Here is a 27311-nt window from a genome sequence, read left to right as displayed (position 1 = left end):
TCCTCTCTCCCCCCCTCTCTCTCTCCCCCCCCGCTCCCTCTCTCTCCTGTCTCTCTCTCTCTCTCTCTCCTGTCTCTCTCTCTCTCTTTCTCTCTCTCTCTCTCTCTCTCTCCCTCTCCTCTCTCTCTCTCTCCCTCTCTCTCCCCCTCTCTCTCTCTCCCCCCTCCCTTTCCCTCTCTCTCTCCTGTCTCTCTCTCTCTCTCTCTCCCTCTCTCTCTCTCTCTCCCTCTCTCTCTCTCTCTCTTTTCTTCCCTCTCTCTCCAATTTGGATGTGTTTTGTTTTTTTTTTTTTTACTGATACAATTGTTTTGTTTTACCATTTCTGGATTTCCATTTTCATATGTTTGTGCCATGGGGAGGTAACACATGATTTCCGTTGTGTTCTAGATTAACAAGTGGTGGAATACCTTATCTGATGGCCAGCGAACTGTGACAGGTTTGTGTTAGCTTACACGTTTTAGGCATTCAAAAGAAGAGAAATAAGACCAACAGGTACAGTATGTCGCAGTTGATGGCTTTTGTACCATGCTTACCAATTTTTACAAGACAGATAATCTCTGTACCTACAGGTTAACTTAGTTCTTCCATGAAAAAAAGCAGGTAGCCCCTAGAGGGTGTGCACATGGCCTGGGCAATCCTTCATAGTCAGGGCCTCTGCTTTGCTGTTAAATTTAGTGTTTACTCGGACGAGTCCTCTGTCTCGTGCCTCAGTTTGTCTGTCTGATAAACAGGGTGATAACATTTGCTACTTCCCTGTTACCTGGCTAGCAGGTGCTCTGGGCAGCACTTTGTATTAAAGACACTTCGAGGAGTGGGCATGCTGTGCACAGCACTTTGATCATCTTGTTCCTGCTACTTTATATGTGAAAAGTTTAAGATGAACTCAAAAACTCAGCCTGCTAAGATTTTGTGCAGCAAAGTCCACAGGACCATAAAGATTTTTTTAATCCTGCCAGGAAGAGATTGCAGAACACTAACAGTTGGATTATTTACTATCTGTGAAGTCTCCACACTGGTACTGTAGGGTCTTTCTCTTGGGTTCACAATGTACTTCAGGACTTCTATTTTAGTCACATTTCTGTAGCCTGGCAGGTAGTAGAACCTTGTTCTTTCTCATGAGAGGTGAGGCCTCCTCAGTTCTTCCTTTGGGCTTTTCCAGCCCGAGGACATTGCTCCGTAGCTTTCATGTCTCTGGTCCCATTGCACCAATTTTAGAGGTGGTACATCCAATACATTATTAGCTATTGTCAGTTCTTGCAGCTACACTCTTATGTAGTTAGGTCATCAGCCTCTCATTCCATAATTTTATATGGCCTGCAATGGCTAATTTCTTCTTTTTCTGTTTTATTTCCTTCTTCCTTTTAAAAGAAGAATCTTTGAATCCTCAGAATGACATCCCTGTAAAAATTAGGTCACTTTGTTCCTGATTCTCTTCGGAGAGCTCCTAATCTCAGTGGTCACTTCTCTAGAGACCATCCAGGTACTTCAGTGCCCAGTGTGTACACCTACAGCTTAATTGAATTCTCCTGCAGAGAAGAAAGTGATGATAGATAGATGATGGATGCCTTGACTCGTTCTAGTGCATCAGCTTGAGGTCTTTGTATGTTTGTGTTTTCTTGTCCCCTTTGTTTCTGCCCCCTGCCTCCATGAGAAGAAAGTGCCATTTGGAAGTGTTCCATCGGGGCCTTCAAGGAATGTGCCTTTACTGAAACTATTCTGGGCTTTGGTGAAACCCTTGTATAAGATTTCTTTGGATGTTCGGAGCATGGCCATGATGGTACGAGGTGTTCTTGTGGTTTTCTAGTCATTCAGAATAGCTAGGTACCTCTAGGAATGCCTAAAGAAAACCCGCGGTATTGCCTACAGGTTACTCCATTGAGCAGTGAGTCTGTTTTGTACTTTGGAGAGCATTCAGCTGCTCATCACTGGGGAAGTTATAAATCCACACCAGTAGGAAACACTGCTCAGCTTCCACATCCCCTGTTTTAACACAGATGCAAAGGGGACACATTCCTGAGCTTATCAGTGGTGTTAGATGTGGGAATGCATATTGTTTCCCTGGTTCCCCTGAGAAGCTGCTCTTTCGAGGCCCGTTGAACATAGTAGGCACCTGATGAACATTTGTTGAATTAATGATTGTCCTGTGGAAGAAACAAATTCAAGGATAGTCACTGGTTTTCTCTGTACACAACTCAAGATCTATAGATCACATGGCAAGTTTGAAACTGTTAGTCATCTGAAGTCTTTTCCCTGTGGGAACATCTGGGGTTCACTTGTTTTCTCCTCTTGCCCATTGATGCTGAGGTGCATCTTGGCCTGGGTTACTTTCTCACGTGGGTAGGTACTGAGCCTCCATGATCTAGGCCTGGACTGTTTGTCCAGCTTTTCCCCCACCAGTCCTTCTTGGCCTCCACAACAGGCCACTTGCTCCTTTATTGGCACATTGTACTCGCCCGCCTTACCAAGGTCACTGGTTTGGCCTGGAATTCCTCTTTTGTTCCTTCTCTCTCAGCACAGTATGGCAGTTGAGGTCCTACACCTGAACTCTCAGGACCTGGGACCCTGCAACCTGTAGGATCCTCCCAGCTCAGTTTCTTCATCGGTTAAATGGAGGAATTGGACTAAATCATTGCCAAAGTCTTTCCCAGCTCTAAATTGATGGTCTGTGACCCCCTATTTTTGTGCTACCTCCTTGGCATGAGGCCTTCACTGATCCCCCAACCTGAAGCGATAGTTCCCAAGCAGGACTCCAGGAACATTTTGTTCCCTCCCTCACTTTAAACCTTCTGCAGCCTAGTGCAGTGAGTTGTGTATGTATTTGTTGCAATAGTTCGGCCAGCAGCTGCTGTGGGGGTGAAAAAGCAACACAAGCCCAACAAGGATGCTGCAAGCCCAAGTTCTTTTGATCTGCTTTACTAAGGAAAGCAACGTTAAGGGGCTAACAATCTTACTTTAATACAACATACAAATATCATTCACTTAGTTCAGGGGGAAAAGCCAGCACCCTGAACTTCAGAAGAAACACAAATAAATTACAAACATCAACAGACAGACCTGGTCTGATTCAAATCTCAATGCATAGTTACCAGAGTTTAACAAAGTCCGAACATTCGGGTTTACAAGCTGCTCTTAAGTACAGCTGCCCAGAGTCTCCACATCAGCACACTGCCAAGAGTGAGAACCCTAAGCAAATAGCTCTGTTCTCTCTTTTTATGCACTCTTTCGCCATCATAAAATGTCGTCTGAGTGACCAGAACTCAGGCTGCTACTATTGGCTCTGGTTTTAGCAACTCCCCTTTAGGATCCTGAGGGCTTCACACCCACATAGGCTTAGCACCTAGTAAGGCTCAATCAGAGACACTTAATTAATCATTTTAAAACAGTAAGAAAGTCCCAACTTAATTGATATTACAGTGTCACCTCCCTGCCTCAGGAGCAGGGACTCCTGTTCATTTTGGTATTCTCCATAGTGCATGTGGTAGTACATTACATCTCACCAGTGCCAGTGCAGTCGGATAAATTCAGTGAACTCTGCACTCCAGTGAAAGTGATATTGCAGAAGAAAAGAGCAGCAATTAAATTAAAGGCACGTTGGAAAATGTGGCTCAGGCTTGAGAAATAAGAGGTGAAAGGCTTGCGGATTGCTCATGCTTCCGTCTCCTCAGCACTTTCTGCCAGAAGAGAGCTAGCCTTGGCCAGCACCAGCACCCGTGAACCAGCGAACATCGGTTTTTAAAAATGAAATTGATTCTGCCTTAGTAGGTAGGAGGTGTTTGATGACTGATGTGGGAGTCTCATCTGAACCAGTCCTTCCTGTGTGCAGCCAGGCTGTGAGTTAGAATGGAAATCAAAACCAACCCCAAGCTGGACAAAAGGATAAAGGGGAGAAAGGACTGTGGAGGAGAGCAAGACCTTTAGCCAGACCTGTTCCAAGTGAGCCCTTGCCAAAAGCAGGAAATGGAAGAGAACAGCGGCTCAATTCTTTCGCAATTTAGCTGCAATGAAGTAATATCCACAGCATGGAAGCCATGGGACGCCTCTCGGATTTGCTTTCCTTGCCAAGTGGAGACAAACAGCAGCCGTGAGCAAAAGCCAGCTTAGAATATAAACTGGTTTGTAAAACACTAGAGAAGGAGGCGGGATTCCAGTGTCACCTCTATGCCATAATCCGTGACTTCGTCAGTGGGGTTGCTCCTTCCACTGGTGGGTGCTTCATAAAACAGTAACAGCCCCTGAAGAAGGCAAGTTAATGAAAACTTGGTATGAGATTGAGCTGAGCCAAGAGCTTCCATCAGTGTAGCTACTGGAGCACAAGTAGTAAATGGAACAGGTTTGGTATTTTTTCCATAACGGTCCCTCCCACCTCAGGTCCCACTGGGCTGTACAGAGAAGTAGAAAGGATGTGGAAGAAATGAAGCGGAAGAAAACTGTAAGATCCCCCAACTGCACCCTGACGAAATCAATGTGGAAGTGTGGTGGTCTTGAAGGATGATTTTACAGGGTATCTCAGGGAAGGGAAAACACCAAAAGAATAGAGAAGACATTCCAGAGGAGAATATTACCCCGAAAAGGCATTAGTAAATACAAAACTATGTGCTTCCTGATTTTTATAAAATCCTTGAAATGATCTATATAAACCACGGGCAGCTTTGAGGAAAGTATGAGGAGGGAATGTGCTTCCTTTTCCAAATGATTTTCTGTAGCAAACCACATATTTACAATCTTAGGGTTGACGCAGAGCTGACAAGAATCCAAGATCCTATTGTGTCTCGTTTGTTTACCAAAAAAAAAAAGGAAAAGAAAAAACATGCATTTGACTGGAAGCATAGCCCCAACAAGGCATCTTTCATGCACATGTTAAGTTTATACAAAATTCCTTGATAAATACAGCTACAGAGATAATTCTGTTCAATGACCCTGCTGACTTTTAGCATCAAGGGAAGGATAAGTCAGAGAGATGCACACTTGCCAAAGGTGTGTGACATTGTCAAGGTCTTCCTTAACTTCTGCAGTGTCCCAGGAGAGGAAGGATTCCCTGCAGATGGGGAGGTTTCTAGATGCTCCAATTTGCCTGAGATTTTGTGTTGAGGGCATCAAGCCTTAGGATCATGCTGAGCCTTCTCAGTGGGTCCATGAGAAAAACTGGTTTAGCAGTTCACACAGACAGAAGCTACATGGATGAAAGCCACCTTTGGTCCAGATTAGAATTAATATATGAATACATATGTTGAGATGGTGCTACAGATACATGAATGGGTGGGCCCAGAATACAAGGAAGACAATTGGGAAATTACCGAGGGTTTTCAATGATCCCACTCCACTTGCTGGCATAAGAACCCATCTTTGCAAATCCAAAGCTTCCCCAGTGATGCTGTCAACTTGCAAACCTTTGTGCATCCGCCTCCAAAGAATCTGAGTTGGGAGCAAACTAGAAAGCAACAGAAGCACAAGGTAAGTAAGTGCCCTCGTGCTTCTGCATGCTTCCAGGCATAGCTTGGAACAATCTGGCAACAATCGGTGTAAAGGATGCCGTCAAAAAAAATGGCCATTTGGGTTAGATGGTGAGCCTTATCCATAATGAAGGTGAGAGCTGAATTCCTGCTATGACATGCTATGATATGTAAAAGACCCAGAGCTCATTCTTAATCTAGGGTCCATTAACTTGTTTTTAACAAAATGTTTTGATAACTATTTCAACATGACTTGTTTCTTTTGTAATCGTGTTTCATTTTATGCATTTAAAACCATAATTAGGAGAAGGAGTCCAGCCATAGGCTTCACCAGACTGACTAGCAAAGGGGCCCAGCACACAAAGAAGGTGAAGAGCCCCTGCCCTAGAGAAAAGCATCTTAGGGCAGTGGGTAGAGATGCTCTAGGGAGATTCTGGGAGAGAACACGGACAGGAATCCCCCAAGTCAAGCAGACAAGTGTGTGCCACCATCTTCACTGGCAGAGGAAATTGTCTACGTGGATAAGATCACAAACGGTAGCTTTTTGGATGATTTGTCACTGTTGATTGGCTGGATTTGTAGCTAGTAAAACCTCCACCTTCTTCTCCCCATGTAGTTTTAAACTCATCAAAAAGGCCATCTATGCACTCTCTTCTTAATCCCTCGCAGACTGACTTCCCGCCTTCTCATTTCACTGAAGTGACTCTCTCCAAAGTTGCTAGTGATCTCTTAGTTGCCAAATCCCACAGCCTATTCGTTTGAAGCAGGTTCAGGAGAGTTCTCACTTTCATTGTTTCTGTAAGATGGAATTATCAGAAAGGCAAGTCAAGAATTTAGCAGCTGTTCTGGTATGAACAGAGAGAGACTTCCAACAGCTTTCTGAGTAGAGGATATCCCTTGTGTGCCACGTGGCTGGCTTTGTGATCTGTGCTAATAACCCATCTGTTTCCTCTGCCAGCCTGAGGTCTGTGAGGCCCTTCCACAACAACACACCTTTTGTTCTCCCCTCTGTGATCATCACCCAAAGGGTCTCCGGTAGACTTTTTGCAGTGTGTGCCTGTTATCTTGATACGTGATGCTCCCTAGGCCTAGTCCTCACCGTATTGCTATCCTCTCTCAGATCTGTGTGACTGACCCTAATGCTGTAGCACTGTTTTTAACCCCAGCCCTTCCTAACCCTAAACCTGCTTCTTTTAAACAAAGTCTCTGCTTCCATTGCCAGAATCCGGTCATTGAGCTTGTCCTACGGCACTCTCTCCCTGGTCATATTTCCTACCTGGCCTTTGAAATCTCTTTTTCATATTGTTATCACCCTTACTCTGCGCATCGCTCTGTGGACATCTGGCACTGTGAACACTGTCTTTGCCTTCTTCCTGGTCATCATCTCATGTCAATCATTGGGTAGCTCTCCTGCTCTTCTTTTTAGCTGCTCAGACCTGCTGTCCTCTGTGCTAAGCAGGTTTATCAGCCTTGATAAACTCTGGCAGGCTTAGCGTATGTCTATGTGGATTCTTAATTAGATCTGCTAGTCTCTAGGCAAATCTGCCCTTGACCCTGGACTCCATCCCTGGCCAAGAACCGCCCATTGTTTTTAGACCTGAACGTAAGAGCACAGACCTGGGATCATCTTTTTAACCTGCTCTTCACTTCCTGTCTTGTCCTTTCTCTGGCGAGGCCCTTAGTGTCCATTAGCAGCAAGGGTGAAAGTGCAGGCACACCTCCTGTAATTGTGCTTCCCAGATACTGTGCTTTTTACACATTGAAGTTTTGTGGCCACCCTGCGTCGAACAAGTCTATTGACAGCATGTTTCCAGTAGCACATGCTCACATCTTGTCTCTGTGTCACACTTGGACAATTCTCACAATATTTCAGACTTTTTCATTATCATATCTGTCATGGCGATCTGTGATCAGTTATCTTTTATATTACTGTTGTGATTGTTTGAGGGTGTCACCAATCATGTCCATACAAGATGGTGAACTTAATCAGTGAATGTCGTGCGTGTTCTGACTGCCCCACCTCTCTCCCTCCCCTCATCCGCCCTATTCCCTGAGATGCAACAATACTGAGATTAGACCAATTAATAACCGTACAGTGTCCTCAGAGTGCTCGAGTGAAAGGAAGAATCAATCCATGTGGCACATTTCTTTGTTATGTTATTTCAGGACACTGCCACAGCCACCCCAGCCTTCAGCAACCAACACCCCGATCATTCAGCAGCCATCACATCGAGGCACTTGCTGAAAGCCCAGGTGATGGTTAGCATTTTTTAGCAATAAAGTATTTTTAATTAATGTAATTACATCGTTTTTTGAAACAATTATTGCATACTTATAACAACACACAATATAATAATACACACAGTATAGTATAAACATAACTCATATGTATTGGGAAACCAAAAATTCATGTGACTCACTTTATTGTTATGTTTCCTTTATTGTGCTGGCCCGGAACCAAACCTGCCATGTCTCTGAGGCCTGCCTGTAGCAACTGGGGCCCAGACATTCATTTCTGGCTTCATGATCTCAGGCATCCCTCTCCAAAGTCTTTCAGATGTCATCATTTGTGTCCCTGTCAGTTACTGCACGTAGGTGGAGTTCACCTAGCTCCATATATCTCAAAAGTTTCTCTTGACACCTCACAGAGGTGCGCCACTCCTCAGAAGCAGCATCAGGTGTACAGAGGCCCCAGCAGGGAGCTGCTGACTGCTGGACACATGATGGGAGCACATTGAGCAGTCCCTAGGGTCTTGGCGACTAGGCCAAAGGAAAAGGTTGTCGTGTAATATGTCTCGTCTGTGTCCAGTGGGTCAGACAGACTCCACAGACACTTCTCCAAAGAACCAGCACTTTCCTGGGTTAGAACTCAAGCTGTACCTTTTGATGGCCTGCGTGTTTTCAAAGTACTTTACAAGTAATTAGTTAATACAGTATCCTGATGAGTTGGGCAGAGATCTTCTCCCATTTAACTAATCTAGTCACTGAGGAACAGAAAGATTCAAAACCTTGTTTCAAGCAGGGTGGAGTACTTTGTTCATGCACATCAGTTCACTGACATTAAAATTCCACATTACTCATCCCCAGTCTTTTGCTCAAATTATCTTCTGCTTAAAGGGATAGTAACATGTACTCACTGTGTGACGTGCAAAAGTCACTCTTCTCTGGGTCTTATTCTCTCTTAAAAACAAGGGAATCAGACTCAGGTGCTTTTTAGTGCGGGCGTTCTTTGTTCCATATTTAGCTTCCCCATTGAGATGCTGTGTGGTTTAACTAATGATTGAATGTAAGTAAGAAGGGGCTTTGAAGGCCTTAAATAATACTTGAATGCTAAAAATCCCAACCCCCTAGTGTCCAGTTATCCAGTGTGGCATTTAGAGAGATGATGAAGCCCCCATCGTGCACACTTTGTCTCTTTGTTCCAGTTTGGAGTTGGAGGTATCCTGGCTTAAACTGAAAGTCAAAGATCATTCAACCGGGGGAGGGACCTTTAGGTCTCTGAGCCTCCTCATTCTATAGCTTAAGAAAGCATTTTCCTTTTCCTCAAAGCACCATTTTTTCCCATATTAATATTTAAATAATATATACCAACCTTATTGCAAAAGGTTAATTTTTCTGTAGGAAGTCATAATTTTAGCATCAAGTGGTAAGAATCAGTAAGTCTCAGCAACCTTTGGAAAAGCCAGGATTCGCTCCTGCTGACTAACAGGCAGCCTGGACCACTTCCCTTCCTTCCGTTGGGCAGGTTAAGGGCGTTTGTTCTTTGGGAGTCCATTCTGTTGTCCTTTACCTCTGTGTTTTGAAAGGAACAAATGGGCTCCTAAGAGACCCTTGGCCAGAGGGGCTCCAAAGCTTGGCCTTTGTGACCTTAAAGCGGTAGGTAGAAGTAGATAGAAGACGCCATACTATTTGGGTCGGAACTGCTTGTGAGAAGGTCAGCTCATTTCCTTCCAGTGGAGGTTATAGAAAGAGTCTAAATCAAAATATTTTGCCTTATTTAAGCTCTCTAGTCTTGAGAATGTGCTTTCATTTTTCAGACATTACATCAGATGCTGCATTCACACATCGTCTTTCACCATCTTATTTTCAGCAGTTCTTGTTGGGTCATCTAAATTATCACAAGGGAACATGGGTCACCTGCTTAAATGTGCTGCTCTTTTCCAAGAAACTCAGTATGTGAAATGAAAACCTTCCTTGGAGAGAGGCAGGGAAGTAGCAGATGGTATTGGCCTTGGGTCCCTAACATGGAGACCAAAAATGGTGCCTCCTTGTTAAGGAGCTTATTGTAGACAAAGGAAAAGCATGGTCATTGTGCTACGTGTCCTTCATTGTTTGTAACAAGTACTAAGAACACTCTTTTAGGTTGATTAATTTGTACGTAAAGCTCATTGATTTATGTTACGTATGTGCTTTTCAAGGAAAAAATCCTCCTGGTTCTTGACCAAATTCTAAGTCAGGACGTTATTAGAAACCAGCTTAACTTTGTTACAGTTAAGGGTGCTAGTAGATCAGCCTCCTGCTCCCATACAGACCACAGACTCACTGCTGGCTGAACCTGAGACTTACACTTCATTTCAAAGCCAGTTTCAAAGTTCTTTGAGATTGCCCACAAGTTCTTGGGAAGTAAGACATATTTCTAGATGTTTGGACCATCCCAAACGTAGAGCTGATTTTTCATATGCTTTTACAGGAGTCCTTGGGATTAGGGAAGATTGGGGGATGGGCCGGGGGGCCTGGAGAGGGCAGAATCAGCAGTTAGATAGCCTTTTGAAAATACTTGTAAAAATCTGTACCCTTCCTAACTTTCCCAAAACAACACACTTGCTTTGTTGCAGTAATGGATATCATTCCTTTTGTTTTGTAAATGTTTGCCTTGGAGAAAAAAGGAAGAGTGAGTGAGGGCTCTTATGAATCAGAACAGTAATGCTTGACATTTAGTGTGTATTGTATGAAATGTTTTCTTCAGAGATAGAGGCCTTTATTTGGAAAATTCCCCAGCCAGTGTTAGGTAGTATTTAAGAGAGTCTGTATAGACAAGTGTTCTTCCTTGGGCCAAACCCACTGAGCTTGTGAGCTTCTACCTCTGGTCTCTTGTAATTGGGATGAATTTCTTGTGACTCAGAGCCCTGGATTGCTCTAAAGAATACAATACCGGGCTGTGTGAGATGAGCGGCATCTTCCAGGGGCTCCATAGCCCATTGCCTTCACCAGGTCTTCCGCTGCTCCCCCGGGCTCCGCTCACTCCCTCTGCCATCATAATAGAAGCTCCCCAGAAGAGCTTGGCACAGCTGGAATTCTCTGTCAGATGTTTCTGTGTACAACTTATCTGTTTGATCCACCTTCATTTCCTGTGTTTGTAGGAATCATAGCTGCCAATGTCTTTGTGTTCTGTTTATGGCGAGTCCCTTCCCTCCAGAGGTCAATGATCAAGTACTTCACATCCAACCCAGCCTCCAGTAAGTCTCCCTGGGCCACACACCTGGATTGGGGCGGGGAGAAGGTGGCCACGTGGAAGATGACATAAAGTCCACATTAAGTAATCTGTCACTTCAATATTTCCCAGGACCCCTGATTCACAGGTTTGGCCACCATGCCCAAGACTGTCACCTGGATCTACCTTCCTTCCTTAAAATGGGCAGTTTAAGGGCCTCCTCCTGCCCACCCCCCATTGAGAAACTCCTGAGTTGGGGAGAGGGAGCTCTTCAACCCTGTAGAGGGTCTTCATGAGTCTCCATGGTCAAAGTTTCATAACCAGCTGTCTGGTGATGAGCCCCTGCTAGGCTGGGCTTTAAGTGATCAGCATGTGGCCCTTCTTCAGGCTGGTGCTGAAGCCTAGTAGGACCTGGCAGAGCACAGAGCCTGCTGCTAAAGCCCCTGCTTTCCACCCCAGGAGGAAATGTGCAAGTAGAACTCAAGTGGCCCAAGAATCATATTCATTTTTTTTTCTTTTTAATTCTGGCTTATTAACTGAGCAAAATGTGAAAATGCTGTTAGTTGCTTAGAACAAGTTTACTCTCTGGGAAAACATTGCACCTCTTAAGGCTAGGCATGGTTTCCTTCTTTGTATCTGTGTCCCTGGTACCTAACAACATACATGGCGCACAGTAGGCACTTCATAGCTTGTGGAATGACTGATTGGAATGGAAGTTTTTGCCAGGGATCTGTCTCCACCAGAATTTGTGCAGCAGCATGACTCTAGATCAGATATTGGCCACCAGACCCACTCAGAGGCCTGAGAAGAATTGGTGCAGGGGGATGTTCTTCCAGGGGTACGAGGAGGCAGGGAGACTGAGCAGCCAGGCTTGATCTGTGTTTGGGCACATGAGTGAGGAGGGCTTCTCTCTAGCACTGCCTGCCCTTGGGTTTTCCCCCTTAATTGTTTAACTTTTGGTCAGAGAACCTTGCTCAGATATTCCTTCTGACAAATGGGCCCTGATACATGCACCTGCTTCTGTTATAATTATGATTGAAGTTACCATCCCCTTAGAGTATGAATAACTTGGTCTCAGCAGGAAGTCCGTCCCTCTTGTAGGTCCAAGAATTGACCTTGAGTCCTGAGGACAGACTCCTGTCCTGGGATCTGAGCCAGCGCAAGCCTTCGGGCCTCCTGGTGACCATCGGTTTTCTTGGTTAGACACACACTGATGCTGGCCCGTGAGAGTACTCCCCAGACCCTGCCTGCTTGCCCTGGTCGCCTGGACGCCAATGCTGATGCTGGTTCTCCTTTGTCTTACAGAAGCCCTTTGCTCCCCCATGCTGCTCTCCACCTTCAGCCACTTTTCTTTGTTACACATGGCGGCCAACATGTACGTGTTGTGGAGCTTCTCCACCAGCATTGTCAACATCCTTGGGCAGGAGCAGTTCATGGCCGTCTACCTGTCTGCAGGTAATGACCACAAGCACCCGAGAGTCACACCCTACGTGGGATTGACTAACTTGGGAGAGGGACCACGGTGGCCAGCCCAGGTATGTCTGGGTTGTCCTGCCTCCTCAGTGGCCTGCCCCGGCTCATGCCTCGGCCAGTGCTGGGGTTTCTGTTAAACTGGGCCTGTGCTGCAGGGTGGGGTTAGGAGGCTGGGTCATGTCACATGCAGTCAGGGATGCTGGGGTCGGGTCTCTCCACCCCGGCCCCCCCCTTGTCCCTGCCTCGGCAGACATTTAGTCTTGACTCTTGACCCCTGAGCTACAGGAGCTTCTGGCACATGCATGGCTTCCCCCTTCATTTGTTCTGTAAAATCCCCACTTTGGGGTCCTTGCTCTAGAAGAAAAGCACCATAGACATGGTTGTAGAAATCATCACATTCAGAAGTCACAGGGCTCCCAGAACTGGATGCTCCTCGGGCCTCGGGAGAGCACCCCAGGAATCCTTGGGAAGATGCCAGAGGGTGAGAGGGATTTGTGAGGATTAAGTGAGATAAGGTACGTCAAGTGCTGTGCAAACGACAGTTGTTTTTAATGTTAATAATAAATAATACATGTTTTATTGGAATGAACCATTCATGTCTCATGTTTGGAGAATGGAGGAACAACTTGTGGTTTATGAATGTAATTGAATATTGTTGTCCCATTAAAATGATAACTTCAAGGATATAAAGAAATCCTCGGAGCTGTATGAAGTGATGTAGAAAGAAGGCAACAGACTCTGAGCAGCTCAGACATGGCCTCGGCTCCTCAGCAATCCTCACTGAGTCCTTCCTTCACTGGCATGTCCACACTGGCATGTCCTCCTGCACTCTTGGGCCATTTCCTCCATTAAATCCTGCATAATGAATTGACCCGAGGGGCTGGACATCTTCCATCAGGGCTAGGGCAGCACCTGGGGGGTCCATCTGTTAGTTCCTGCTCATGCTGCGTACCTGGTCCAATACCTCTGCCAGTCTTATAAAAAAGAAAACACGTACAAGGTTAAAGACGTCCCAGAATTAACCCAAAGCAGTGTCACACCCACAAAATGGATCATTATGAATATGTTCAAGTTTTAAAACATAGTTCTAATTCTTTGATCAAATTGGAGATTCAGTTTTTTCTTTCGTATTTAGTTGAAATTGTTAAGTTTGTAAAATTGCAAATACAGGTGAATCACTCCCTGAAATGTCAGGCAGAACTAAATCCCAGGTGTCGAGTCAGTCAGCACCCCCAAGGCCATCGAGCTGGATTTTCCCCTGAGCGGGAGCTGCCTCTGTAGCACCCCTGAGAAGTGGTCTTAACACCTTGGCCTGACAGTGTCCAGGGAGGAAGACTGAGCCGCTTGTGAGGAGGCGCCAACCACGTCTGCATCTGCATGGCCCTCAGAGCCTTGACCTTGGCCTTCGCTGCCTCAATCCCTGCCTCCAGGAGGGCCCTCGGGGCTGTCCAGCTGTCCTTCCTCAGCTGGGGCTTGGCGAGAGGGCCTGGGCAGCTCAGGGTCTGGGTGAGAATGTGGTTTTTCTCTCTGTGCTTCCTCTCAGGCGTCATTTCCACTTTCGTCAGTTATATCAGCAAAGTGGCCACAGGGAGATTCGGACCCTCTCTTGGTGCGGTAAGTGTTCCTCTACAGTTTCAGTGTCAGAATAAATTCTTAAAACCCTTCACATTCTTCTCCCACTGTGGTTCTGTATCTCAGGTTCCAGCCTCTGCCAAGCCCCTTTTCATGTGAGTCCTTTAATGAAATTGTGAGGACTTTTGAGGCAGAAAAGTTGGTGATGTGATTTTCTTTTTTGTTTTCACTGCTATCTTTTGGGTTTTACATCACCCTTATTTCCAAATATATCCCTCTTCTACCCAGAGAGCCTCACGTAAGAGAAAGGATAAATAAGAAAGGAGTGTGGTTGGAGATAGGCCAAGAGGATGAATGAAGACCTCTGCCAAGTCTGACAGTGTATGCCCTGCTCCACTTCCACAGCCCCCCACCTCAACAGAGAAGAGGAGGGCGCACGTTGAGGGTGCTTTGTTCTAGTCCCTGTGTGTATTGCTTCGCTGGTTCTGCTCCCTTCATTTTGCATCAGTTCATAGAAGTCTTCCTAGTCTTCTTTGTGTTAACACCACAGACCAGAACTGAAAGTAGGGAGATAGATTCCCTCATTAAAATTTGATACCGTGATCTTCCATTGCACAGGATAAATCTGAACATGTTTTCTTTTGAATTAATTGCACTTATTAACATGGGAAAAAAATCTTAGACAAATACATTTGACTTTACTCATTCAATGGGCAACACTCTTGTAAAGTCTTAATCACATTTTTTTTATCAAATTGAATTAATAATTTTAAAACATTTTAAAAATAACTTTATGGCAAACTTTAGAAGTAGAATAAATATGGATGCATCAAACAAGTCCTTTTCTAGAGTTAAGACCCCTTTTAAATTCTATATTCAGCCCTTATACATACTTTCATGTTTAAGAATACTGGTACCATGTTTTTCCTCTATCTAAGCATTTGTTGTTTTTAGTTCATGGAGTGTTATCATGGATAAATATAAAGCTTTCGTAGCCAGAATAGATGGGGGGAGGGAAGTCCCACTCTTTTCCAGTAATGACTCCTATGCTCAGAAATGCTTCTGTGTGTGGCACATGGAAGTGATTGTGTCCTGGGACCCTGGATCTCAAGCCGGAGGATCTGAGTTTCAGTCCCAGCTCTTTTGCTGGGAGGGTTACTTTGAGTGACAAATTTCTGTGGGTTTCAGTTTCCCCGTCTCTAAAAAGACGTAGGTCTCATGCCCCACCCCGCCGGGCCCTCTGGAATGGTGTCTGATGGTCGCAGTGATTGTTTTTCTTCTGTGACTTCAGCATTTTCCAAACTTGTCCAGTGTGGAAGGTCGGACTGTCCTTGCATGTTAATGAACGTCCCCTGAGTCCTGGGCTTCCTTCATTCATTCCCCAGACCCGCATATGGGAGGCCCTGCTCTTGGTACTGAGGGGGCCAGCTCGTGCCTTAGTAGGAGCCAGAGGGCAGAGTGTAGCTTGACAGAGGCCATGTGGGGAGAGATCCCTTCTGATGCCAGAGGGGTGTTGGCAGAAGAGGTGGCCTTGCCTCTGGGTCTGGAGAACTAAGAGGAAGTGCCCGGGACAGCAGGGTGGCAGTGCCCAGGGCCCTGGTGAGAAAGCCCATAGGGGCCCGGCCTCCCAGCTGTACTTGACTTCTTTCTCCAGGAGGCACTGCCGACGATGCTGCAGCAGGAGGCCTCATGACAGTCTTGCATAAATTTCCATTTTGAAACAGGCTCAGGAATCCCCTTCCTTACTAGGCAGAGGACGTCTGGGTGGTTGGAGGTCACTTTTCCTAATTGCTCACCAGTGGCAGTGGCAAAGTTTGCAGGGGTCTTGCCTATTATTTGTAACAGAGAAGGGAACAACTGAAACTCCTGTGCAGGGGCCTGAGGGGCTTTTCTCCCAGCAGCCCTCACTGCCAGCTGAGGAGGGGGTGCATGGGTATCCTGAATATCCCCATTTTACAGGTGTGCAGAGAGCTGAGAGACGAAGTCATCTGCCCAGGGTCATGCACGAGGTACATGTCAGCCTCTCTGTCAGTCAGCAAGCACTGATTAGGTGCTAACTCTGTGCCAGACACACAGTTCCCTGCCCTCATGGAGCTCCTGTTCCAGGAAGAGAGATGGGACTCACAGAGCAAGTGACAGCCACCCCAGGTCAAGCCTTGGCAGTGGGAGGCCTGGGACCCTGGGGGCCGTAGAGAAGGAGAGTGAAGGCCCTGCTCTCCTCTCCCACCCCCAGGAAGCCTCCCATGAATCCTCTGCAGGCTCATCCTGCTAGTTTTCACCCTGCTGCCTCTGAGCTCGCCTGCCAGGGGATCAGGGGCGCTTGTCTGGGTCAGCTCAGTAACGGTCCTCTCTCCTTCTGTCCTTTGCAGTCAGGAGCCATCATGACTGTGCTGGCAGCTGTTTGTACCAAGATCCCCGAGGGGAAGCTGGCCATCATCTTCCTGCCCATGTTCACCTTCACTGCAGGAAACGTGAGTGCCTGAGGAGGGCGGGCCCTCGTTCCAGGGGCCTTTTGAGGTTCCCAAGAGGCCTTTGTTTTTCTTACCACTTTTTAAATATCAAAAACATTCAACTCTTCAGACTGTAGTGAACACATGGCCAAGTGCAGGGCCAAGACATGATCCCCCCTTGTTCTCGGTGGGGTTTACAGTCGGCTTAGGGCCTCTAATCCAGGAAGTAATAAGCATTTATAAAGCCCCTACTATGTGCCAGGCCCCATGCTGAGCTCTTTGTAATTATTATCTCATTAGACAGTCACCACAACTCTATGAGGGCTAAGTGTCTGAGGCAGGATTTGAACTGGGGTCTTCCTGACCCCCGTCCAGGCACTGTGTCATATACCTCTAACCCAGAAGAGATCCTGAGGAAAGCAAACAGTGAGCTCTGGGAAGGGAGAGCAGAGAGAGCTCACTTCTGATGGTGAGTGCATCAGTCAGATCAGAGCTTCAGGAAGACGCCCAGATGTCCTGTTCACCAGGACTTCCCCAGGGACAACAGATGGGGGTCAGACATGGACCCTGGTGAGGACGTCCCCGGCGTGAGACACAAGCCATTGGCCTGCCTTTTGTCTGGTTCAGAGTATGTCCCCATCTTGCCAGGACCGCCTGCTAGCTTCAGGGGCCTTTGGAGGTGCCAGGTGCCCCAGCGCCCCGGGTTGCCTTGGAAGGGCCTCCAGTGACCGCAAGGCTGTTCCTTCTGGCCTCGCCACTGCCCCTCACTGTTTCTGTTGGGGCTTTCCCCTTCCCTGCCTCCAGGGGTGGCACCTTATCTGACATCCCGGGCAGCTTTCATGGACAGCCAGGTGCCAGCTTTTCTTCTAGAGACACTGCCTCTGAGCACAGGCCCTGCTGTTCGTTCAAAAACAGACTAAGGCATTAGTGTTTTCATCTAATTTAGACTTTCTTCCAACACAGAAATAACTTGAGAAAATATAATAATAGGTAGGACAGGGCTAGAATCAAGTTAGAGACTGTAGGCAGCTGCTCCCAGCAGATGTAGCCAATGGTTCTCATTGGGTGGGCTGTGGGACACCTCCCCCGCCCATTTCTCCAGGCTGCCCCACCTCATTAGGGTGGGCGGGCAGACTGGCCTCTGGTGGCAGGGCCACTCACTGGCCTGTAACTGGTGGTGCCTCCTCCAGCAACTCCAGACATTCACTTTACAGATGAGGAAACTGAGCCACGCCAGAGATAAAGTCATGATGATTATATCAGTATATTCACTCTAGTCTCAGTCTGTGCGTGATCTGTTGGTGAAACCCCTGGATTTTTCTGGCCCAAGTGTAAAAGTATTCCCCCCAATCAGTGCCCTCTTTCTCTTCTGTCTCATTTTGCACATGAGGTTGGTTGGTCCCTCTATGGAGGGAGACTCAGCCTTGGGCTGGAGAAGCCAGGCTCAGGGACTGCCTTAGCAGGGACTGTGGGACCCTGACTAGGTGACCTCTGTCAGCGCTAAGCGGCTCTCCTCGACTGAGTCACAGAGAAGACGCCGACCTTCATTGACGGGGGCTTCCCTCCCATGAGAGTGCCCGCTGCCAGTGGGGTCAGAGGTGTGTGGTAGAGCAGAGCTGGGGCAGAGGCAGGGCCCTGCTGGAGGCTTCTTCCTGCACATCTTTAGGGCTCTTGTAAGGCTGAAGCTAGCATGAAGGGCCCACGTCGCATTCAGCTTTTGTCCTGAGGAGACTGTAAGGGCTGGCATATCTTGCTTCAGGCTGTAGGTATACCCTGAATGAATGAGTTTTTCTAGCTTGATGCTCTCCCACATCTCTAAGCCTGGCTTTTTTCAGCCTGGAGCTGTGGGGAGTTCAGACAGAGGGGCACTGAGGCCTACTTATCCCCACTCGCATCTTGGTGACAGTGCAGACCGAGGAGGGGGATTGGCCAGAATCAGTGGTGATGCCAGAGTATTACAGTGACCCGGGATGCCTCCTCTCTGGAGACCGCCAGTCTCTGAAAGGACACCAGTGTCCACAGCTGTGTGGTCTGGGCATGGATGGACCCAGCAGGCCAGACGCAGGCAGGGTTTTATCTAGTCCTACCTTAGGAGCCTCTTCCTCTACATCCCAGTCCCCTCTTTCTTGGCCTCCTGGATGTTCTCAGAGGCTGTCTTGTACTGGGCGTGCCCCTCCTGGAAGGCGAGGGCTTTTGTTCCCATTGCCTTTTCCATCTGATGCCTCAGGAGCACGCCACCGATCCCCACTGAGGTGGCATTCTGATTTGGGGGGCCCATTGCTGCCCATCCCCATTCCCCAAAACATTTCACTGGAGGCAGATCTAGGTTTGTCACATTGTCGCAGTTTGGGCAGGAGGGGCTGCCCTGCTGAAAGTGAAAGCCCCTGCCGGTGTTTTCTCACGTCCTTTTGTGTTGGATTTTAGGCCCTGAAAGCCATTATTGCGATGGACACAGCCGGCATGATCCTGGGATGGAAATTTTTTGATCATGCAGCACATCTTGGGGGAGCCCTTTTTGGAATGTAAGTATGAGTGTAATTTCTTAAAGGGAACTAAGCTAACATCTCCTCACCTCCAGCTGTCAATCTTCTTTCTCTCTCCTTCCCCCCCAAAATAAATAAATCCAGAAAAATCATATACCATCTGTAAAATGGAAACAGAATTGGATGTGACTGCCCTCCCCTCCTTCCTTGCTCTCTCACTCCCCCCAAAGATCAAGCGTTCTCATTTGCTGCGGCTACATTTATATAGCACAGTTAATGGTGAGGGCTTGGACTGCCAGTCATCTGATTGAGATGTCCTTGATCTGGAACTGAATAGGTACAACCTTGATTCTTCGCTGCCTCCTCTAATTTCTCATCAACCTTGGTCAGAGCAATTCATTGCATAACAAAGCCCTTCTTCTGGAAGCACCAGAGAGGTTTATCTGGGGTGCCACGAGAGTCGTGGTCAAGTGTGTAGAGGAGGGAATTGGGGAATTGGTCCTAGAGGACAGGCCTAGGAGCAGAGGGAGGAGGAGCAAAGGCAGCGTGCTTCAGGCTGCCCTGAGAAGGAGTGGCCCCTTGTCCTGGATGCTCCCCAGAGGAGAGGCTGGGGGAGCCCTTGTCCGGAATGGGCTAGAGCAGCTGGCATCTGAGGTCCATCCCTTCCACCTCCAGAATTCTATGATTCTGTGTCTGTGGCAAGTGTCCCAAGCCGAAGAGAAGGGGGCAGAGGGTGAGGAAGGAGCAGCGTAGCTCTGCATGGCTATGGCAGGATGCCCAGAAGGCCACAGAAACGTTTTCCTGTGTACTGCTGTGAGCTATATGGGTCCCAGGGGCCCTCTGCCAGGCACGTGCTTTTGGAGGTGGGTGGGTACGTCTTTTAAACTCTCAATTTGGAGCTGTGACATCCAAAATCAAACCAAATTTTAGAATTTATTTAATTCTAAACTTAAACGCCGAAAAAAGAGCATTAAGGCATGCACAGCAGCACACAAAAAGAAGCTTCGTATGAAACTCTTGAGTTTCTTAAAAAGTATATAATAAATTCTATACATTACTTTTTTTTTTCCCTGAGGCGGGAAGGGCAGGCCAATTGGGGTTAAGTGACTTGCCCAAGGTCACACAGCTAGTAAGTATGTCAAGTGTCTGAGGCTGGATTTGAACTCAGGTCCTTCTGACCCCAGGGCTGGTACTCTACTCACCTAACTGCCCCTCACACGTTACTTTCAAAACCACTCTCCTTGTTTTGTGCTTGCCTTTGAATTTCCTTCTGTTTTATTCTGTGCATTTTAAAAATGTTTCAGTGACTCTCTGTCTCTGTCTCTCTCCCTCTCTCTCCCTCCCTCCCTCTCTCTCTCCCTCTCTCTCTCTCTCTCTCTCTCTCTCTCTCTCTCTCCTCTCTCCCTCTCTCTCTCTCTCCTCTCTCTCTCTCCCTCTCTCTCTCTCTCTCTCTCTCCTCCTCTCCCTCTCTCTCTCCCTCCCTCTCTCTCTCTCCCCCTCGCTCTCTCGCTCTCTCTCTCGCTCTCTCTCTCTCTCTCTCTCCCCCTCTCTCCCCCTCTCTGTCTCTCTCTGTCTCACTGTCTCTGTCTCTCTCTCCCTCTCCCCCCTTCCCCCACCCTTTCTCTACATCAGTATTGCTAACCCCTGATTAAAAACAAAAGGGGAAAAAACCCCTGTAATTGGGAAGAATAATGAAGAAGCAAAACAAATGCATGCTGTGGCTATGTCAAACCACGTGTCTGTCTCTTCCCCTTGGTCCACGGGGGCCTTCCTGGCTTCATGCTGCCCCTTGGAGATGTGGCTGCTCATTGCTCTGATGAGAATTCTTCCGTCTTTCCGGTTGTTTTTCTTCCCAGTGTCTTTAGGCAGATTGTTCTTCCGGTTCTGCTTACTCCACTGCATCCGTTCATACTTGAAGATTCTCTGAAGTAATTTCTGTCATCATTTCTGACATTGCAGTGACATTCCGTCATATTCACAGGCCCCAGTTTGTTCAGCTATTTCCCAGCTGATGGAAACCATCTTAGATTCTAGTTCCTTGATTTTCTTTTCTTTCTTTTTCCCTTTGATCCCTCCCTGAAGGATGAGGAAGGTTCTTTTACTTGCAGCTGCTCCTTCCCGGTGTTATCCCCGCCATCCTCACTTGTTTTCCCCATCGAGATTGCTGTATTTCTACACCAGAACCTGTGTGTGTGTTCAACCCCATTTTGTCCATTTCATTAAAGAGTGCAGTTCACCTGGCGCCCCTTTCTCCGTATTTTCTCCATTATGAGAAATAGCAAGTTCCATCCCCCTCTTCATCTCTTCTGCATTAATCTGTTCCTTTTATTTTCCCTTCTCTTTCTTCCCTCAAAACCCTCAGAACAGAACCACTCCACCTCTTGGTTCTCCGTTTTTCTTATTTCACCCCAGCAGCATCTTTGGATGACATTAAGGTTCTGAAGGGACGTTCTTCCGGCTTGTATTAGAATGTTAGCACTGCATCATCTTCATGCAGCTGCTTCTAGTTGCTCAGATAAATTTACCTTTCTAGATTTCTCTTGACTCTTGTGTTTGCATTTCAAAATTCCCATTCAACTCTTTTCTTTCCATATGCTTGAAAGCTCTATATTCTATTAAAAGGTCGCTCTTTCTCTCCCCCGCCACCCCAGCTTTTCAGAGTGGGTTATTCTTTATATTAAGCCCATATCTTTTGCCTTTTGGGGTATTGTATTCCAAGCGCTCCTCTTAGTGTAGAATAGAAGCTGCTGGGTCTTGCATGATCCTGACCGTGGCTCCTTGTTATTTGAACTGCTTCTTTCTGGATGTTTGCAGTATATGTTCTTTGATGTGGAAGACTTTGACTGTGGTATTTCTAGGACTTTTCCTTTTGGGGTTTCTTTCAGGAAATGACCAGTGGATTCTTTTTATCTTTGCTTTGCCTTCTGGTTCTCATAGAGCTGGACAATTTTTGTTTATTTTTTCTTGAAATGCAGCGTCTCGGTTGCTTTTTTTCAATCATGGTTTTCAGGGAGTTGATTGCTTCTCATATTTTCTTACCTTGACCTATTTTCCAGATTTGTTGTTTTTATTATCAGATATGTTCATTTTTTCCACTTTTTGTTCTGATATTTCTTGCTGTCTCATAGAATCATTGATTTCTCTTTAGTTTATTAGGGTTTAAGGGAGTCTTACTTAAAGGGGAAAGATCAGGGAGGCTTCCTGGAGGAGCTGGCCTTGGGGTTGGATTTTAAAGCATGAGAAGAAATGTTAATGAGAATAAGAGAAACTAATCCAGATACAGGATACAGTGTGGAGCAGAGGTGGCAGGAGAATGATCTGGAGCCAGGGAGGGAAGAGACAAGGTGGAGATGGAGCCTCACAGCAGGAAGGACAAGGAGATGCAGCTGCACAGACAGGGAGGCTTAGTGTAGTGGTTAGGGACAGGAAGACCTGTGTTCAAGTCCTGCCTCTGACGAGTGGGAGCAGCGGTGTGACTGAGCAAGTTACTTGACTGCAAGGGCAGGTTGCTGAGGCCATGAGCTTCCAGGCTAGAGCCAGCCTGCATTTGTGAAGGGAGTCTCCCTGAGAGGAGCCCCTCATGCCAGTGAACTCACTCTGGCTTTAGATGCAGATACACCCTTACGTACATGTACCTCGCACCCACACACACATATGACAAGGCTGGGTAGGGTGTCCAGGGCTTTAAACGTGGCCCACACAGCGGGTGCTTCATCAGTAGCCACAGAACGCGACATCTGTTAGAGGAATGTGGATCCTGATTGTTCTTTGCTGTCACTCACCATGCTTTGGGGGGAAGGGTGGTTTTGGTTACCCTATTATGAAAATCCTACCCTGCCCTTTTTTTAAACAAAGGAGTAGCAGTGTGTTGCATGGGAACAGTTCCTTTCCGTAGGAGGTGCCGCCATGACACGGTGCCATTTATAACTTCACCGATTATTGAATAAAAAGCCTCGCGTTGGCAGTAATTCATTGTAGGTGAAAGCCTCCTTGACAGTATCACAGGATAAAGAATAGAAGAAGCTTATGGAAAATGGTTGGAATTGAGGCTGATTAGTCTCCAAAGCGTTTCATATTAACACCTAAGAAGTTCCGACACTTGACAGTTCTCTTTCCCACACACCTCCTTTTTCACTGATTTCGCTGGAATTGGGTGGGCTTTTTTTAACCTGCAAATTTTTAGTCTCAGTGCATTCTGTAACCAAGATTCCAAAAGGCAGGAGACTTTCTTCTCAGTTTCTAAATCAGACTGCTTTTCCATTTCCTGAGTTTCTCCGACTTGTCCCCGAGAAGTGTTTGTCTTCATCCCTCAGGCAGCTCACAGTAGCAGGTTGTATTTGAGGGATTTCTGATTATTGTGAGGAGCCCGTGGTTATCAGACAGCCTCAGAGCTCCCTGCCTCCCCGTCCCCGAGAAGGAAGGATGGTGCATCCATAAGTGCCCTCCTGCCTGTGACTCATTCAGCAGCTGTATCTTTATTTGTCTCATCTCCCTTTTCCTAGATCAAAACTGTAATTAGGCCGCAGCTCACTTTAACCTGTTTATACTGATCATGCCGACTGATCAGGTCCTTAAGCCTCTGTTTGGGAGGAGTGGTAGCTTCCTAGAAGGCAGCCAGAGGGCGAGGAAGGGGCGGAACATTTATTACCAGGGAGACTTCCCCACGCTCTCCGTTCTCCTACAGTGCCAGGATGCTAGTGGGACAAATGAACAGTGCTTAGGATTTTGAGAAATTTGCCCTATGCCTGCAATAACCAGAGCTCTGTTTCCCCAATTATCATTATTACAAGAGAATCTAGTTTAAATATTTGCTATTGTTTAAATGCTTTGCAGATTTTAAACTTTTGCTCGATCAGTAGAGAAAGCTGGTTTCCTAATACAATTCAGCAACCATACAAGTCACCGCAGCAAGCATTTATTGAACCTGTTCTGAGAGGAACCTTACCGCTTAGGAAGCCCTTTTGTGTATGTGGTCTCATTCGAGTGTTCCAGCCTTGCTGAGAGGTGGACAGAACCATCTCCAAGAGGAAACTGAGACTTGAAGTCAGTTGTCCAGCGTAGCCCAGAGCCAGGATTCAGACCTGGCTCTTCTGAATTTAGACTGTTCTCCCCCTTCATTTTATTTCAGACATCGCAGACACACGTTCTAAATGATGATATTTCAGCACCAGCCTAGTTTACACATGTGGCTAGCCTTAAACTTGGGTAACTCAGATGTCATCGGGGCAGCTGCCAATGCTGTGGGGTCTGTGTCCTGTGAGTCATCAGACTTTGGTCCTGATTTCTTGTTTTCTTTCTCCCAGATGGTATATTACACATGGCCATGAGCTGATTTGGAAGAACAGAGAGCCACTAGTGAAAATTTGGCACGAAATGAGGACTAATAACCCCAAGAAAGGAGGGGGATCTGAGTGATCCTGTTAGAAGTGTCCTGCCTCTGTGGGACCCCTCCTCAGCGTGACCGTTCCTAGAAGACACGGAGACAAACAGCACTCAGTCTCGGTGCCTCGGCTGTGGCCCAGAAGCCAGAAGCTCAGTTCTAGGCACCATGGGGCCTGGAGCTATAACGGTGTTTCCAGATGTTTGTCTCCAGTAGGAAGTGAATTGAGAGAAAGTTGGCACAATAAATGTTTCTGTCTCTAGTCTGTAAGCGGAGGATGTTTTTTGAGGGCTGCCACAGCTGTGGCTCTTACCTTCTGCCTAAAACCTGGTGAGTAAGTTGGCCTCAGCTGTCTAAGTCGTTTTGTGAGCAGTGGGATGGTCATTGCTCCCTGGTGAAGTTACGTGTTGAAACATTGGCATCAGACTGTAGCAGGCGCCTGTTCAGTTCCTGTTGGCTTTCCAGTGTCATCTTGGTTGGTGGGGGCGGGGGTACACACAGTTACCCAGCTTTGCTGTTGGTCCGGGTGATTATTCAGGTGTCTTTGCCGCTTCATCTGGGCCAATTCATTCATCTTGCTCCATTGGTGTCTGCTGAATGAAGAGCTCCTTTCTGGCCCAGGTCTGGGAGGGTGACCAGTTTTTTTCACAAGGCAGGAAATGCAGATTGCTGCCCTGCAGTGAGTGGGATACATTGAGATTCATTTTCAGTGCAGTTTTTAAATAGAAATTGTAATCTAGGTGTGGGAAGGCAGTAACTTGGAGGGATTCACATTTGAACCTGAGCCCAGCTCCTCTATTTGAAAATTTCCCATTTGAATCAGGACGCTTATGCTCCAATTTCAATATCTTTCTAGACCATTATTTGCTAGTCAGAAGCATAATCATCCTGCTCAGTGGAATCTTTGTTCGTGCGTGAGAATTATTTCTTGGAAATTCAAATTGTAGGGAATTTAAAGCAACATCAGCCTTTTTAACTTTTCCTGAAAAGTTAACAAGAAACATTTTTTTAAAATAAAGAGAGATATTGGGGGGCTGAGGAAATGAAGGCAGGAAAGTTTTCCTCCTTAGCTGTCAGGAATAGCTTGTGATCCACTCCCTAAGGAGCATCTGTGAGCTAGCAGAATGCCCACCTCTTTGCACACATGGGCGTGGCCTCTCTGGCTGCCGCAGGCCGCCTGCCATTGTGGGGCACAGGACAGAGGCTTGACCACTGGGCAAAGAAAGCAAAGTAAGCTAGGGACCTCTCCCCAGCCTGACATGAGTGGGGAAAGAGCACTTTGTTTATAGACTATGGCGATCTTTGACCTCTGGGGAGCATTCATCTCTTGTTTTATCCAACCCTGCTTCCTGAAAGTGCCGTTGGGATGTCATTATAACTCATTTTAAAATGTTGAAATGTAAACAACTAAAGTTTGGATTCCGATCAGTCAATCAAGCCTTCACTGAGGGCCTCCTTTGTGCCAGGCCTGTGCTGAAGGTACAGAGACAAAGGTGACATAATCCCTGCCCTTGGGGAGCCACCAAAAGCAGAAAAGAATGTGGCTGGACTGGGGAGGGTCTCTGTGCTTGGCAATCAGGGCTGGTGCATCTCAAGTCGTCCTTTCTGGCTTAATGCTGTTGGGCTCCCCCCCCCCAGGGCCCCGTGTTCCTGGCCTGGCTGCATAAGAGCCTGCCTTCTTCCTCCCATTGGAGGGGGAGGGGCAGGGCTTCAATGTGTGATCACTGTATTAGGTGGTTTTGCATTCGTTTTGTTTTCAGTTGCAAGAAAGGGTTTATTCTAGACTGGAAAGGTCCCCCCCAATACACACACACACACACACACACACACACACACACACACACACGGTTCCCCCAAATGTGTGTGTGTGTGTGTGTGTGTGTGTGTGTGTGTGTGTGTGTGTGGTGATATAAGGACAGAAGGAATCAATAAAATGTTTTCAAAGAAAAAAAACTCCCCCACCACCTTCCTCATCTGTAAAAAAGAATCCAGCTCTTCTCCGCGCCCCCACGTCCCGTCCCTCCCCCCCCCCCAAGGCTTCCAGCAGGGGCTGCTCTCCCATTCCTCTGCATCACCAGCACGAAGGGGCTCAAGAACCCCACCTGCACAGCCTGGCCCTGCAGCGGAGGTTTTGCACACAATAGACGCTGAGTAAGTTTTTGTTGAGTGAATTCAGCATAGACAGCCAGCTGCTCCCTTTTACCTTCTCACCTGTCTTAGGCTGCATCTTTAAAGTGCTGACTGTGTGCTGAGCCCTGAGAACGTGTGGGAAGGCACAAGCCTGGCTCCCCTCGAGCATCAGGCTTCTAACTGCCTCACCATCACCACATTTTTACCTTTCCAGTGTGAAGATTGTTCTTGAGAGATGATAAACCGATCTCTTCTGCAGGCTTTCTGTATTTCTTGGGGAAGCCTTTATCATTGTCTATGCCTGACTCCCTGGCCTTGCCCTACAATCTCTGGGGCCTCCTGGCTCCTCCCACCTGCCCTCCACCCACCGTCCCGCCTTTGCCCTTCCATGTCTTGTGATGCCCCCACCCAGTACCCCTGGGCCCAGCCTGCTCGGGGGTGCTGGCAGGGTTCTCCTGCCCCAAGCCTCAGGCCCTGTTTCCATAAGATCACTGCTGATTCCCCTGACAGTAAGAAGTCCTGGGCACCATGGGACCCTGCGTTCAAGCTGCTCCTTGCCACTGACACTTTCATTTCCAAAAGATTAAACTTGTTGGCAATCAATCAGTGAACAGGCATTTATTAAACACCTGCTATGTACAAAGCCCTGTGCTAAGCTTAGCTGGAGACACAGGAATGAAAGTGAAGCTGTTCCTGCCCGGGGAGCTCACGTCCCCTTCGCCAGACCCCAGGCGCTTAGCGCCCGGACAGAGCCAACACAAGGGAACTGTGGGAAGAAAGGCCCTAAATTAGGCAGCCATCGAGGGGGCAGGTCTAGAGAAGCTGCTGGGGCTTCAGCTGTGTCTCGAAGGAACCTGGAGAGGGGCCGGGGAAGGGACAGTGGTCTTGTCTTGTTTTCATTCTGTAGAACTTTCTCTGGCTCTCCCTTTTCCTCTTGGTTGT

General features: G+C 47.2%; 1 protein-coding gene across 1 annotated transcript in view; it reads left to right on the top strand.

The window, feature by feature from the left end:
• The window catches only part of PARL (presenilin associated rhomboid like), a 39070-nt gene extending 14561 nt beyond the window's left edge, over positions 1-24509 (top strand). Inside the window, exons 4-10 of the mRNA XM_036769203.1 lie at positions 388-436; positions 10811-10906; positions 12187-12336; positions 13898-13968; positions 16296-16397; positions 18801-18898; positions 24163-24509. Coding sequence (XP_036625098.1) covers positions 388-436; positions 10811-10906; positions 12187-12336; positions 13898-13968; positions 16296-16397; positions 18801-18898; positions 24163-24274 — 678 coding nt within the window. The 3' untranslated portion in view covers positions 24275-24509. The remainder of the gene's footprint in view (positions 1-387; positions 437-10810; positions 10907-12186; positions 12337-13897; positions 13969-16295; positions 16398-18800; positions 18899-24162) is intronic.
• Positions 24510-27311: the final 2802 nt, after the last annotated feature.

Source organism: Trichosurus vulpecula, chromosome 7 (assembly GCF_011100635.1).
Source record: "Trichosurus vulpecula isolate mTriVul1 chromosome 7, mTriVul1.pri, whole genome shotgun sequence".
NCBI classification, from domain to species: Eukaryota; Metazoa; Chordata; class Mammalia; order Diprotodontia; family Phalangeridae; genus Trichosurus; species Trichosurus vulpecula.
This window is presented reverse-complemented; position numbering and strand designations above follow the sequence as displayed.